Source organism: Lissotriton helveticus, chromosome 5_1 (assembly GCF_964261635.1).
Source record: "Lissotriton helveticus chromosome 5_1, aLisHel1.1, whole genome shotgun sequence".
Lineage (NCBI taxonomy): Eukaryota > Metazoa > Chordata > Amphibia > Caudata > Salamandridae > Lissotriton > Lissotriton helveticus.
The window spans coordinates 1,689,960,113-1,689,974,955 of NC_136065.1; the positions used below are offsets into that span (position 1 = coordinate 1,689,960,113).

General features: G+C 44.1%; 1 protein-coding gene across 1 annotated transcript in view; it reads right to left on the reverse strand.

Annotated features, from left to right (window-relative positions):
- MDP1 (magnesium dependent phosphatase 1) overlaps window positions 1-14,843 on the reverse strand; it is a 118,392-nt gene that overhangs the window by 35,542 nt on the left and 68,007 nt on the right. The window contains exons 2-3 of the mRNA XM_078644933.1: window positions 14,400-14,460; window positions 12,984-13,094 (exon numbers count right to left, since the gene is read on the reverse strand). Of these exons, the coding sequence (XP_078501059.1) occupies window positions 12,984-13,094; window positions 14,400-14,460 (172 nt within the window). The remainder of the gene's footprint in view (window positions 1-12,983; window positions 13,095-14,399; window positions 14,461-14,843) is intronic.

A 14,843-nucleotide genomic window follows, 5' to 3' on the forward strand; every position in this document is an offset into this window, starting at 1 on the left:
TTTGGAGTAGTCGAGTCTTCTGCTGACGTGCGTATGGGTGACTATTTCCTTGGACTCAAAACATTTGAAGAGCTTACGAAGCAGGGAGAGCATGTGGAAGCAGGAGGACGAAACGGGTTTGATTTGGCAGTACATTCAGAGCAAGGAATCCATCATGATACTAAGGTTTCATGCGTGGTCCGTGGGTGTGGGGTGGAGGGAGTTCAAAGCGCTGCTTGCCACCAGGAGTCGTCCCAGGCGGAGGGGTTGGAGCCCAGGTTGAGGATTTTGATCTTGTCCGAGTTAAGCTTGAGGCAGCTGTCCTTCATCCAGGTTGTGACTGCCTTCATTCCATTGTGGAAGTTGTTCTTGGCAGCTGTGGGTTCTTCAGTGAGGGAGAGAATCAGCTGGGTGTCATTGGCGTGGGAGACTATGTTAAGTCTGTGGCTTCTGACTATGGCTGCAAGCAGGGCCATGTAGATGCTGTGTTTGTATCTCAGTGCCTGGGGTCAGTCGGCATGCAAGAAGGAAATACACCATATGCGGGATACATTCTGGTACATTCCCAAGACAACAAAGAGGGGAGACTCGGATCAGGGTATAAATAACAGACAGTAATGTGTTACCATGTTTTGTGTGGGACTTCCTGTAATCAGGTGCATCACAATGCTTCTGGATTCTGTTATCTAGCGGGCTCTATGCTCCTGAGTCACTACTTCTCCTTAGCATTTTTGCCAGAGTTATTTGTGCCCCTTTCTCTCTCCCTAATTCTTTTGCCAATGGCTCCCTCCTTTTTTTTTAACTAGTAGTTTTCCTTGGCCTTATCCTTCCCTTCCTTCTTAGTTTGTTTGATACTGTTGTTGACAACCTCAGAAGAGGTTTTTTACGCCACTGGCCTTTTCATTCTGCTGGCGCTGTTTTTTTAAATTACTTTTCCACTTTATGTTACAGATCTTTGGCTAGCAAGCGGCTTCAAATCTAGAACACATCGATCAAAGAAATCATTGCCACATCCAGCCTTATATCTGTATCTGAGGTGTAGAAGTACACCGATTTATCTGGAAACCATTGTTTCCATGAAATAGTGATGGGTGTCATTAAATGTTAACACTACCATTATTCAACACACACACACCTCTAAAATGGCTGATCTAAAGGATAGCACATAAAGTAGAATAGAGGACAAATGATATTATCAAACATTCTTCATATATGATTTGGACTAAAATAAATGTGTTTTCATTCATCCTCATTTATGGGCCGCCTCCCCAAATAATTGCTGCAAAGTTCAACAGCACTATCTACAATTAAAAATGTTACTGTCTTCACAGCTGAATGCTTACACCAAACCTTTTGCAACCTGACACCAAGCCTCACACATAGCAAATATGGCCAAAGCAGGTAACTGCACATCTTTCATGCGATCAAAAACCTGATTACTATGCAAACTCACTAGCAGTTGGCTGATCGTATACACCAGGGTAAAAGCAACAGGACACTCCATATTCTCTTTCATGAGGTTGTTGCAGTTGTTTCAGATGTGCAATTTTGGGTGAAAATGTATCAGTGGGAAATAACTATTTTAATAATGCATATAGTCAAAACTAGGGCTCCCAGTATTCCGTTTGTACTGATTTCTACAGATAAATACAGACAGAAAACTATTTTTTTCCTGTCTGTATTTGTTTTTACAGAATAATACGGAAAGGAAAATGCTCCTTATCAGTATGCATCTGTTCTTGGCATGTAGAGCTGCAGAGTCTCACACTGAGCATTAGATCGCCACCTGGTGTTGGTCTCGGATGATTGCATGTTATTGTTGTCTTGGAAGAAGTCTTTGTAGTCAGGAGATTGGTGACTCCTCCCTTGGACGATAGTCCGCATGGGCATCGACTCCATCCTTAGATTGTTTTTCGCCATGATGGAATTTATGGAGTTAGTAGAAAGAAAAAAGGATGTCCATGCGTGTATATCTAAGTAAGATAGAACTGGAACAGATACAGGTCCCGGGGAGGTGGGTGGGCGTGTGAGACTCTGCAGCTCTACATGCCAAGAACAGATGCATACTGGTAAGTAGCATTTTCCGTTCGAGGCATATGAGCTGCAGATCTCACACTGAGCATCGATTATACAGCAGTGTCTCCCCTAGCGGTGGTCACCTGTATCTGTTGCAGTAGTGTGAAAAAGAGTTTTGAGGACAGCTTGGCATACTGTAGCTTGCTGCTTGGCTTGCACATCAACACAATAGTGTTTAGTGAAGGTATGTGCTGTAGACCATGCTGCTGCCTTACAGATGTCTTCTAGGGGAATGTTCCAAAGCCATGGAGGCTCCTAGTTTGCATGTGCAGGGCGCTCTAGGAGGAATTGTTAATGTGCGTTTTGCTTTTTGATGGCATATTTGTATACATTTTACATTCCACCTTGCAATCCCAGCTTTAGAGATTGGGTTGCCTTTATGTGGTGGCGAGAAAGCTACAAAATTGTTTTGCGAAAGGATTTGGTCCTGTCAATGTAATAGAGAAGGGCTCTTTTCACATCTAGGGTGTGTAGAGCTCTTTCTGCTACTGAGTCTGGGTTTTGAAAAAACACTGGCAAATCTACTGATTGGTTTAGATGAAATTGAGTAATGACTTTAGGAAGGAATTTGGAATTTGGTCTTAGGACCACTTTGTTACGGTGCAATTGTAGAAATGGTGCTTCTATAGTGAAAGCTTGAATCTCACTCACTCTACTAAGAGAGGTAATAGCAATAAGGAAAGCTGTTTTGCATGTGAGGAATTGTAGTTCACATTTGTGTAAAGGTTCAATAGGGGATCCCATGACCCTCGTAAAAAACAATGTTTAGGTACCACACTGGCGAGGGTGGTAACCTAGGAGGAATGATTCTTTTTAACCATTCCATAAATGCTTTAATTGCAGGTACTCTAAATAAATGACAGATGCTGTCCATTCTGTAGGTACGCAGCAATGGCTGCAAGGTGTTGCCATATAGAAGAGTATGCTAGATTACATCTTTGTAAGTGTAGAAGGTAGCAGATGATGTTCTGGATGGAAGCATCCAGTGGATCAATATCATTATTTGCGCAGTAAATGGCAAATCTTTTCCATTTTGCTGCATAGTAAGCTCTAGTAGTAGGTCTTCTGGCTTCTTTAATGATATTCATACAGTCTGGTGGCAGGTTAAGATAACCAAACTCCAAGATTTCAGGAGCCAGATTTAGTTGACTTGGATCTGGGTGTCTGATGTCTCCATGGCTCTGCGTTATAGAGAGTTCTAGTAGCGTTGTGAACCATGGTTGGCGTGCCCATGTGGGAGATACTAAAATCATTTTGAGAGACTGTTGTCTTAGCTTGCGCACTACTAGTGGTATTAGTGGGAAAGGAGGAAAAGTGTACGCAAATCTGCCGACCAGTTCATCCATATCGCATTGCCCTTGGACTGCGGGTGTGGAAACCTGGCGGCGATGGTTGGGCATTTCGCATTTTCGTGTACGGCGAACAGATCTATGTCTGGGTGACCCTACTTGTGAAAGAATGGTAGAAGAACTTGCGGATGTAGTTCCCATTCATGAATCTGTTGTGTCTGATGACTTAACAGATCTGCAAACGGATTGTGAAACCCCTGGAAGGTGTTCTGCTAGTAGATATATGTTTTGTGGAATGGCCCATCTCCAAATGTTCTGTGCAAGCTGGGAGAGTTGCAGAGAATGTGTGGCTCCTTGTTTTTTAATGTAGTACATGGCTGTCATGTTGTCTGTTCGGATCAGGACAGCTTTGTTCTGGACATGTACCTGAAAGGACTTTAGTGCTAGGAATATTGCTAGCAGCTCCAAGTGAGTGATGTGGAGCACTTTTTGTTGAGTGGTCCATTTCCCCTGAGTTGTATGGTGTAGGAGATGGGCTCCCCATCCTGTCAGAGATGTGTCAATTGTACTATTTGTGGAACAGGGTCGAGGAACTGCTGCCCTCTGGACAAGTTTTTGGTGTTCCACCACTGCAGAGAGCGAGGTGTGCAGCTGTCTACCAACACCAGGTCTGCAAGTTGTCCTTGAGCCTGGTTCCAATCATGTGCTAGACATTCTTGCAATGGGGCATTTGCAGTCTTGCATATGGTACAATAAAAATGCAAGATGCCATCATGCCTATTAGTTGCATGAACACTCTGGCTGGGAGAGAGTGTTGGTCTTGAAACCTTGTGACTCAGGGCCAGATGTATCAAAGGGTTTTACCCATTCTGTGTCCATGGGAAATTGTGTTCATACATATGGCCCTAAGGCTTGAATGCTCTGTATCCTGGCTGGACTGGGATAAGCTAGAGCTGTGAAGCCCCTATGTATTGGTGTACAAGGGCTGGAAAAAGACAATACATTTCCTAATTAAGCTTAATTAAGTGCAGATCTACTGTTATTTATGCTATTCTACAATGCAAGTGTTTTCAGATAACGCTATTGCACTGTCAACTGCTGAAACATTTTGGACATTCAAATGTGATTCTACATTTAGCAGTCAAATAAATGTGAAAAAATACCCATGGCAGCTTCATTTATACAGAAAACACAAAATAGAAATGGATAAATACAGAAAAAATTTGCAAAAAATAAATATGGAGAAATACAGATGGAAATGTAGAAAAAATAAATACCATAAAACCGGGAGCCCTGGTTATAACCACCAATGAACTGATGAAGCTGCACTTAAAACAACTTGATTATTTTGTTTAGAAGTGTGATTAATAATGCAGTGCAGTTATACAATATTTTCTTGCAATACATCATTATTTGAAATGGGATGCAATTTCTGGAGTTTAGCAAGTCATGCTTCTGCGTCCCCCATCCAGTGTCCCACTGCAAGTGATCTCTCCCCACAATTTTTGCAGAGCACGGAATGCTATGACGCAGGAGGCGAACTGTATCAGAGAGCACGTATTGTGAATGATACTTTCCATCATGTACTTGATGTATTATTTGAAGGATTTGCACTGAAGTTCCGACACAGGCTTACAAAAGAAGATAATCCTATAAGCTATGCTTTGAGAAATGTTTCAATTATGTTGTACATCTCCTGAGTTCAATTGCTAAGGAAGTAAGTGGAAGATTTCTCTTAACTTAAGAAATACGTTACCGTTAAGAAACTTTAAATGTATGTATTTGTTTTTGATTTACCCATGCAACCTAACCATGATCATACCATGGTGAATTTGCAGTTTTATTAATTGTTATGCATAATTTGTGTATAAAAACCCATGGTTTTGAAAGAGCGGGTGCAACTTTTCGCTTTCCTCCAGAGAATATGTATGATTTTGAGACTTTTATTTCCCCCGAAAGATGCTGTCAGTACTCTTTATGAGTTTGACACTTAAAATAGAATTGCCTAAATCGGGATTTTACTAGGATTTGTGATGCTGTATTCTGCATCTTAGCCTTTGTGGCAAATTCATGCATTTCTCAGTATTTTGTTTATTAATAATTTTGTAATAAATCCCTTTAACTCTCAAAAAAGTATATATTTTTATTGCTTTTTATGAGACAAGACAAAGGAAAGAACAAGTCTGTGCAACAATCACTCAATATAGTCATCATGCATCGCTGTTACACAAACAGTCATACATCGAGGCAGTTATTACATTCAAGGTCATCTTATACATTGCCAATTGATCAGCGATTCCGAAATACTTTGGAATGACATACAACGCCTTCATTCCAGAGTTATATGTGTTTCTTCTCTTCCAGTGAAGACTGCCATGGCAGCTACATTGTTTTTGTCCTCCACTCCATAATATGTCCTCCACCACCCTCAAATCTTCCTACATTTATGTGGGCATTCCCTGCTAGTATAGATCACCTTTTCTGCCGTCAAATAAAGATCCAGCCCACTGAGCCATTCCTGGAGCCCCCCCAAAAACCTCGCAACATCCTGTTTAACCACTACAAAGCCTAGCACACTGAAAATGAGTTGGGCCCGGGGGTGATCCACATCATTGGATATAGCGCGAGGCATCGAGTTCCATAAAATGGGAGCCAAAACCTTGAAAGAACGGCGTTCAGCTCTAGTTCTACGTAAACACGGGACCCTCATCAGATGCAAGTCCGCGGAGCGCAGGGCACGGGAGGGAACATAGTGGTGGCCCAGGTTTTTGAGAATCGCCGAGCCAGAGCTAGTCAATACTTTATGAATAACACACAGTGCTTTGAACCGGACTCTTTGCTCCACGGGAAGCCAGTGGAGTCGGCGCAGAACCCGAGACCAAGCTATACGTAGGTAGTGCAAATAAAATGTGGGCTGCCGCATTCATGGTGCGTTGTACTCTATTGATTGTGGATTTGTTAACCCCCTAACAGACGGCTGTTACAATAATCCAGACTAGCCAGGATCGTGGCTTGCACAACCAGCTGACGCGTATTAGGGTCAACCAAACCCAAGATGGGTCCACGCAGGATACCGAAACAGGTCCCTGTCACCGAATTAGCATGCTCCTCAAACAAGAGTGCAGTATCCAACCATATGCCAAGATTTTTTACCATTACTTTGGGCACAGGGGGATTGCCCAGCACCGACGGCCACCAGTTGTTGCCCCGCATGTGTGAGTCTCTGCCAAGCATGAGGATCTCGGTTTTGGATGAATTAAGCTGAAGACATTTTGCCTCCATCCAGCCCGCTATGGCTACCAGATCCTCCTGAAATTTAATCATGTCCAGGCTGGAGTCTTTGGTACAAGAAACAAATCAGTTGCGTACCATCCGCGTAGGATACCAACTGTATATTGCGAGTGTTGGCCAACAAGGCCAGCAGACGGATGTAGATATCAAATAGGGTCGGACTCCGTGCCGACCCCTACGAGACTATGCAGCAAACAGGAGGAGTCCGGGAATGGAATGGAAGAGCAATGACCTGGAATTACCTATCACATAGAAAGGAGGTGAGCCAATCGAGGTAACTGCCTGTGACACCGATCTCATGCAGCCGATGGGTCAAGATACTGTGTGAGACCGTATCAAAGGCTGCGCTAAGATCGAGCAGAATGAGCACAATCAAGTTGCCCATGTCCATGGAGGCTCTAAGTTGTTCAGTTACAGCTAATAGAGCGGACTCTGTGCTATGTTTAGGACAGAAACCGTTCTGGGACAGGTCCAGTATGCAATCAGACTCCAAGTACTGCGTCAAAATGCCATTCACATAAGATTCTGTGATTTTAGACAAAAATGGCAAGAGCGAAATCGGATGATAATTCTCTGGCCTAGAGGCATCCAGAGAAGGTTGCTTCAAGAGAGGGATGACTTTCGCATGCTTCCAGGTCTGAGGAACTTCAGAATTGGACAGAGAGAGATTAATGAGATCCAGACAGCGAGGTAGAAGGCAGTCCTGATGTTTGACAACAAGATCAGGCCTAATGGGATCAGCGGGGAACCCTGTTTTAATCTTCATAATCAGAGCCTTAAGGCCATCTAAAGTCATAGAAGGGAGGATGTGCAGAGCATTAGCCCCCCCTCCCTCCAAAGTCAGCCCCTATCTTCGCAGAGGCTTCACATTCCACATGAAAGCTATCATAAATGCTTGCTACTTTGTTAATAAAGTAGGTGGCAGCACCTAACATTGGTCATTCGAAGTGATGGAACAGTCACTATTAACTGGAGATTTCATCACATTCTTTAGTATGGAAAAGATAGTTTTGAAGGGATTGTTGCTCGTTTTGATCTTATCAGCAAAAAAAGCGGCACTGGTTTTTCGACTCAATTTGTGGTAGGTTTTCCTAGTAGCTATGTACTTCGATTTGGCGATGGGCCAGTAGAAGCGTCTCCAACGACGCTTAAACTTTCTGCAGTATTTCCTGGCCTTAACAAAAAACTCATCAAGCCACTCCTGGGAATGGCCTATCTTAGGGTGAGTCCATTTGGCTGGATAGCACCTATCTAGTGCCTGATTAATCCAGTTTTCGAAGTTAGCACTGGCCATCTCAACGTCCGAAGAGAGAGTAAGCTGAGACGTGACAAGCATATTATGGAAGGTAGAGTGATCCAATTTCTTCCAGGGACGTTTGTAACGATCTTTAAGCCGACTGAGTTTTAGAGCCGGTATGAAGCAAAAAGAAAGCTATTAACTAATGGTCAGTCCAGACCATCGGAGCCACTCTAGGGGCCTCTGTGAGCTGAATGTTAATTAGCACAGGGCCAAGCAGATGTCCAGCCTTATGCGTAGGTCCAGAAACCAATTGATTTAACTGGCAGGCAGGGTCTGTATCGGACTCCATGTGTAAATTCAGATCACCAATAATAGTGAATGTTAGATCGGAGGTCTCTAGTTGGTAATGGTATTCATCTTTGTCCAAATAGATAGGGACCCTTACTATTAAGTCAGGATAAGGGGATTACACTCCTTAATAACCCCTGCTCACCCCCTTGGTAGCTTGGCACGAGCAGACATGTTTATCTCAGAGGCAGTGTGTTAACCCCTTCGATGCTTGTGACGGAACCATTCCGTCATCAGTCACGACCGCACCCTGTTCTGGAATGTCCAGCACAGGGGGGAATCGGCGACGCACGGAAGCGGTTAAGCATTTGTGAATATACACAGTAATACAGTGAAAACACTACAGATGGACACAACACAGGTTTTATAAAAATAAGTATTCGTTATATAGACTTAAACACAAGACCACAAACGACAAAAATCCACAATACTACACTTAAGATTACTTAAAAGATGATTAAAGTTGCCTAGTTCAAGTTGATGATAAATGCGACAAAGTTTTCAACAAAGTACCTGGATGCGTACCGCAAAGTAAACAAAAGGCTCGCAAAAGGGGAGATGTGTTGGTTCCGTGATCCGGGGAAGATGATGCGTCGTGCCTCAATGCTTGCGCGGAGTAGGGGATGCGTCGTGATCCTTACTCGTGCAGAGGTGATGTGTAGATTCTCGGCCTGCTGGCCAGTTGTGGTGCGCAAGATGGCGCCTTGATGCGATGCAATGATCCGGTTGCGATGGGAGAAGATGGTGCCCTTGATGTGGCGATGCGATGACGCCCTGGCAGCCTTGCGACGACTTTGTACTTTGGAGCCGCAACAGGCCCTGCGACACGCTTCTCCGGTGATGCGATGGCGACTCTCAAGATGGTGTCACGCTTCTCCGGTGATGTGACAGCAGGCAGCTTCGATGAACACACGCTTCCAGGGAAATACGGCGAAGACTCGCTTCTCCGACGATGCGTGATTTCAGCTGCGGCGGTGACACGCTTCTTCTCGATGCATCGCGCTTCCAGCTCCCAGCAGCACGCAAGTGTCAGGAGTCAGAATTCCCAGCATGTCCCCGAGACTTCAGCAGGAGGCAAGCACAGTTCAAGCCCTTGGAGAATATTCTGTAGATGAAAGTCCTTAAAAAGTGTCTTCTACTTTCCCTTGGCAATGATGCAACCACTGTAGGCCAACCCAGCAAACAGCACACTGGCAGAGGGGCAGTACAACTCCTGCAGCTTCCTTGGTTCTTCTCCTTGGCAGAAAGGGTTCTTGTCCTGAAGTTTCTTGGGATCAGGGTCCCAATATTTATACCCCAAAATCCTTTGTTCTCTGAAGGCAGAGAGGCCTCTGCCTAGTCCAAACCAGTTCCTGAGCACTTTGTTTACATTACTCTCTTCTTCCTTTCACTGTGCAGGGCAGAGACATCAGCCACCCCACAAGAGGTGGAGCCAGCACAGGGGAGGGAAGATACAGCTCTAGAGCACTCTGTTGACATGATTCCTCCTCTCCTTTCACAGTGCAGGGCAGAGACATCAGACAAGCCACAGGAGGTGGAGCCAGCATTGTAGAGGGAAGGCCCAACCCTATTCAGGTCCCAGGTGCAAGTCCTCCCTCCCATCTAGATGCAGATCTCTCTATTCACCACCGGGCTGCCCCAGCCTGTCTCCTGGAATCCCCCAGCCCTGTCACTCACACACCCAGACAGGGAATACACAACCCAGCAGGGGCAGGCCTGGATAGTTAGGCAAGAAAATGCCTACTTGCTAAAACTGGTATTTTAAACACATAATATTAAAACCAACTTTACTAAAAGATGTATTCTATTATTCTGAGTTCAGGCATACTAAATTCGAATTTTTACCATGTTCCCTGCGTCAATTATGATTATAAGAATGTAATAATCTAACTGCCCATTATGGCCTATGAAAACAGGTAGCCTTCAATAGTGAAAAACGAAAGTGGCTGTAATTCACTATTAGAACATGCTACACACATCACAGCATGTCCTACCTTATACTTACAATGCACCCTGCCCTTGAGCCTACCATGGGTGTGTCTAATATGCAGCAAAGTGAAGGTTTAGGGACTGGCAAGTGGGTGCACTTGGCCAAGTCGACATGGCAGTGCTAGACTGCACATAGGCCTTACAATGGCAGGCCTGAGACACACTTTACAAGCTGCTTCTGTGGGTGGCACAACCAGTGCTGCAAGCCCACCAGCTGCATTTGATTTACAAGCCCTGGGCACACATGGTGCACTGTACTAATGGCTGACAGATAAATCAAATAACCCAATCATGGAATAACCAATTAGTACATCAATTTAATATAGGGAGCACTTGCACTGATTAGCAGTGGCACAGTGCCCAAAGCATAAAACCAGCAAAAACATACCAAAACAGAGGAGGCAATCCATCAAAATGGAAGGGAGACTCGCCAATGATGCCAGGTCTAACAGTGAAGTTAGCAGGTTGTAGTGCTAGGCTACTCACTGTGTTAATGAGTCCTTCTCTAAAATTTTTGGGAGGCCCTGGAGGGCACAAATAGTGCAAGTGCAAACACCTTTATAGACTTGCCCTTGGGAAGGTATGTGGGTTGTTCCTGCAGGAGTATATCCAATCATTAACAGCGATCAGATGCGATACCTAGTAGTAACTGATGTCCGGCAATACACGGCCTCCATTATATTTCGATCTCTGCAGAGTGACACCCGAAGATGTGCCCCGTCCCCAGCCCCACAGTACTGTTGGATGCCTTTGAATATTGCCACGAATACAGACATGCTCACATGGAAGTATGTGTTTTGGAGTGTGTATAGTAGTTTTAGCTAGGTGATCTATTTAAATAGGGCAGCACAGCTATTAGTGTCAGTGGGAGACCTCTCCATCGCTAGTGTCAGCAAGGACTCTGCTAATCTTTTGACTCCATGTTATCTTTTATCTAGAACTCAGTATTTAATGGTCCCAGTTTCTATTCTGATTTTACTCTGCAAAATTAAATTTGCCTTGATGAGGAGTGTAGTCTCTTACCTCTAGATCAACAAGTGATCCCGGAGCTGAATTAACCCAGTTAAAAATTAGGAAGCAATTATAAAACAAATAATGATCATATTCTAATTGAATGCTAAACATTTAATTCAATTGAAATTACTTAAATCAAACAAATGTAAATTAAACCTCACCTAGCTCCAAAACCATTAAAATGCATTACATTAAAATAATTCTAAACTGTATTCTAACACTAATGCTAACCCTCTTATTTTATTAAATGCAGGTATTCCTATTTCATGTCGCTGTAATATTTAAACAGTAAATCAAAAAGAAAATTTCATTGATTTAGGTTAGGAAACATATAATCAAATTAATAGGTTATGTTAGATTCAGCCCATAATCAGGTACATTTATAGGAATCCTTTACTAATATTTAAGTGATTTTGTTTTAACCAAAAACTAAAGTATACTTACATTAAAAGTTGCGTTCCTAATGGTGTAGGCAAAGTAGTGTAGTAACGTAGGAAATGGGGACAAAGTAAAGGTGCAGCAGAAGTAACTGCAGTGAAACAAATGTCAGGCAAAGAATGGTGATAAAGTAAAGATCAGACATGGTCTGTAAAGAGAAAGCCAAACCCTCTTTAGTTTAACTTCCCTTGGAAGTGTACAGCACTAAAGGCCTGAGCAACACCGTATTAATGAGGGATCGACTGTAATTGCCAACAAACATCTGCCATTTTCCAAAGATAATTTCAAAAGGGGGTGGTGATGGACAGAGTATCTGAGTTAATCAGAACACTCCTACCCAGTCAACAGATCAGGGCTTGATCCATCACCGTTTTTTAGCTCACTGCACCATCCCAGTTCAGAACCTGGCTATATGCAAATTAGTCTGTCCCTGGCCCAGTGCATCATGGGAACAGGGCAGACCAAACTACCAAGCCAATTCTTCACTGGAAAGGAAACAAGCTTCCGGCCACCACAAGTGTGGAAGGGTATACTCAGATGTGAGTCCCTTGCTCACTGCACCATCAGGATTCAAGCAAGCCGGGCCGAAGACGGCTGCAATGCCAGAAACCGGTCCCCGGAAGCTTGTTTCCTTTCCAGTAAAGAATTGGCTTGGTAGTTTGGTCTGCCCTGTTCCCATGATGCACTGGGCCAGGGTCAAACTAATTTGCATGTAGCCAGGTCCTGAACTGGGATGGTGCAGTGAGCTAAAAAACGGTGATGGATCAAGCCCTGATCTTTTGACTGGGTAGGAGTGTTCTGCTTAATTCAGATACTCTGTCCATCACCACCCCCTGTTATGAATCGTTTTGGCCACCACAAGTGTGGAAGGGTATACTCAGATGTGAGTCCCTTGCTCACTGCACCATCAGGATTCAAGCAAGCCGGGCCGAAGACGGCTGCAATGCCAGAAACCGGTCCCCGGAAGCTTGTTTCCTTTCCAGTAAAGAATTGGCTTGGTAGTTTGGTCTGCCCTGTTCCCATGATGCACTGGGCCAGGGTCAGACTAATTTGCATGTAGCCAGGTTCTGAACTGGGATGGTGCAGTGAGCTAAAATACGGTGATGGATCAAGCCCTGATCTTTTGACTGGGTAGGAGTGTTCTGCTTAATTCAGATACTCTGTCCATCACCACCCCCTGTTATGAATCATTTTCCAAAGATAGGCACTGTTTGGGGGACGAAGTATAATCATTAGAGGAAGAAAAAGGTGTGTCACCTGGAAGCAAGAGTTCTTGAAGGTTGAGGGGTTGTAAAGAGGATTTGGAGCGGAGGACTCACCGGGAGGCAGCTGCGATGTGAATACCCTCTCCGTGCAGTTGTGCCATGATTGCAGGTACATCCCGGTACAGTGTAATGTGGGTTCCAGTGGCATCCATTACCGTCCCATCACTGTAGGGAAGGGAAGAGAAGAAAATATGAACCCTTGACAAGAAAGACGGGAAAGAAAATGAGAGTGAAGACCAAAGCAGGTGAGCAGAGGAAGGGCATCCATAAGCCATCCTAGCTATCCACAACTCTGTAGCTACACTTCAATATTTTAGGCCTACTCCTCTCTAATCCAATACACTCTCTCCCCTTCTTGCCACTTTAAAGACCCATCCTCACTCAATGACCTCATATATCTTAGTATCCAGCACCATCAAAACCTACACTTGTCCTAATCCTGCCCACACAAGCCTGCAATCCTGTTCCATCTCAGACATCACTTTTTACCCATTAGCACTTCCTACTGTATCATAAGCTCTCATTATCACAGAATTAATTACCTCTTTATGTCATGCTATGCCTTGCATAACTGCAGCTTCATCACTGTCCATCTACTTCACTCATCAGACTTAATTTTTTTCCCATTGATGCACATCACAAACTTCACACTTGCTGAATGTATGTATCATCGCAGGCATTTCTATTAAGTCATTTATGATGCATCATATCCTAAACTCAATACCTTCCACATCACAAGCTTCACCCTTAATTCAGTCTCGAGAGCTCAAACATCTGACGTACACTCCACCCCTCCCCATTCAAGGAGTGATTCTTTGTCCCGGTCTTACCCATCCGAGATCTAGTATAATTTCCAGATCACTAGCCTCCTCTTTGTATCATATTTGTGGCACCTACCAAATCACCACTTTATCCCATGCCTGCCAAATCAGACGTCACTCTCTTATTCCATTCTGACCCCCATCACAGATATCTATCCATTACTAAACGTCCGCCCTATAAATCATTAAACTGATTTTATACTGCCTGGCTCCCAAATCAGCATTGCTGCTTTAGCTGTGGCGCAGTAGCCAGAGCAGCTGCCTTCGGAGTGCGGGCTCATGGTTCGATCCCTGGTGGCAGCTCAGCTCAACATCATGCGACTTTGTGGAATATTTCACTTAATCTCCCCGACTGCCTCCAGTGCCTTGAGAACCTTAGGGGTAATTAGTTTGCGATTTACAAATACCAGATTGAATGGATTGACTGATTGAAATCCATCCTTATTCAAGAACTGACATTCACAATACACCATTATTTGCCATTCAAAGCCTAAGACATATACCCATTAGTGCCCCATCACGGAGATCACACATACCCAATGTCTGCCCATCCCAGACCTCACTCTCTTACCACACTGCTGTTCATAACAGGCATCAGATCTACCATGCCCCATCTTCTAAGCCATTCCTATCTCATTGTAAGACTCACCTCTTCTTCCTGAATGGAGGGGTTACGTGGGTATCCACCCAGAAGGGCCAGAGAGTGAAATCTGTAGGGAGAAGGAGAAGTAGGAGTAGGATTAGTGTGGGCAGGTAGAGCAGCTCTCCCAGGGTTAGCACTGGACAAAGCCTGGAGTGGGCAACTTTCTCTGAAGATTAAGAATGTGGTACCTAAAAGCTTCTCCTCTAGGTACATAGTGCCGAATGGAAGAACAGCTTGGACAACATACTGCTAACTGTTGTGCAAAGATCTAAGGGTAAAGCAAATTGCACAAAACAGGGCCTACGCACGATTGGAGACCCAGCTCATTCAGTGTATCTGGAGGCATTTAATTTGCATTTTAGTGAAACCTCGGGATAATGTGAAAAAAAAGGTTTTGACTAAAACAAACTAGGCTTCAATGCAACTCTGTGAACATGGAGATTGCCAAAT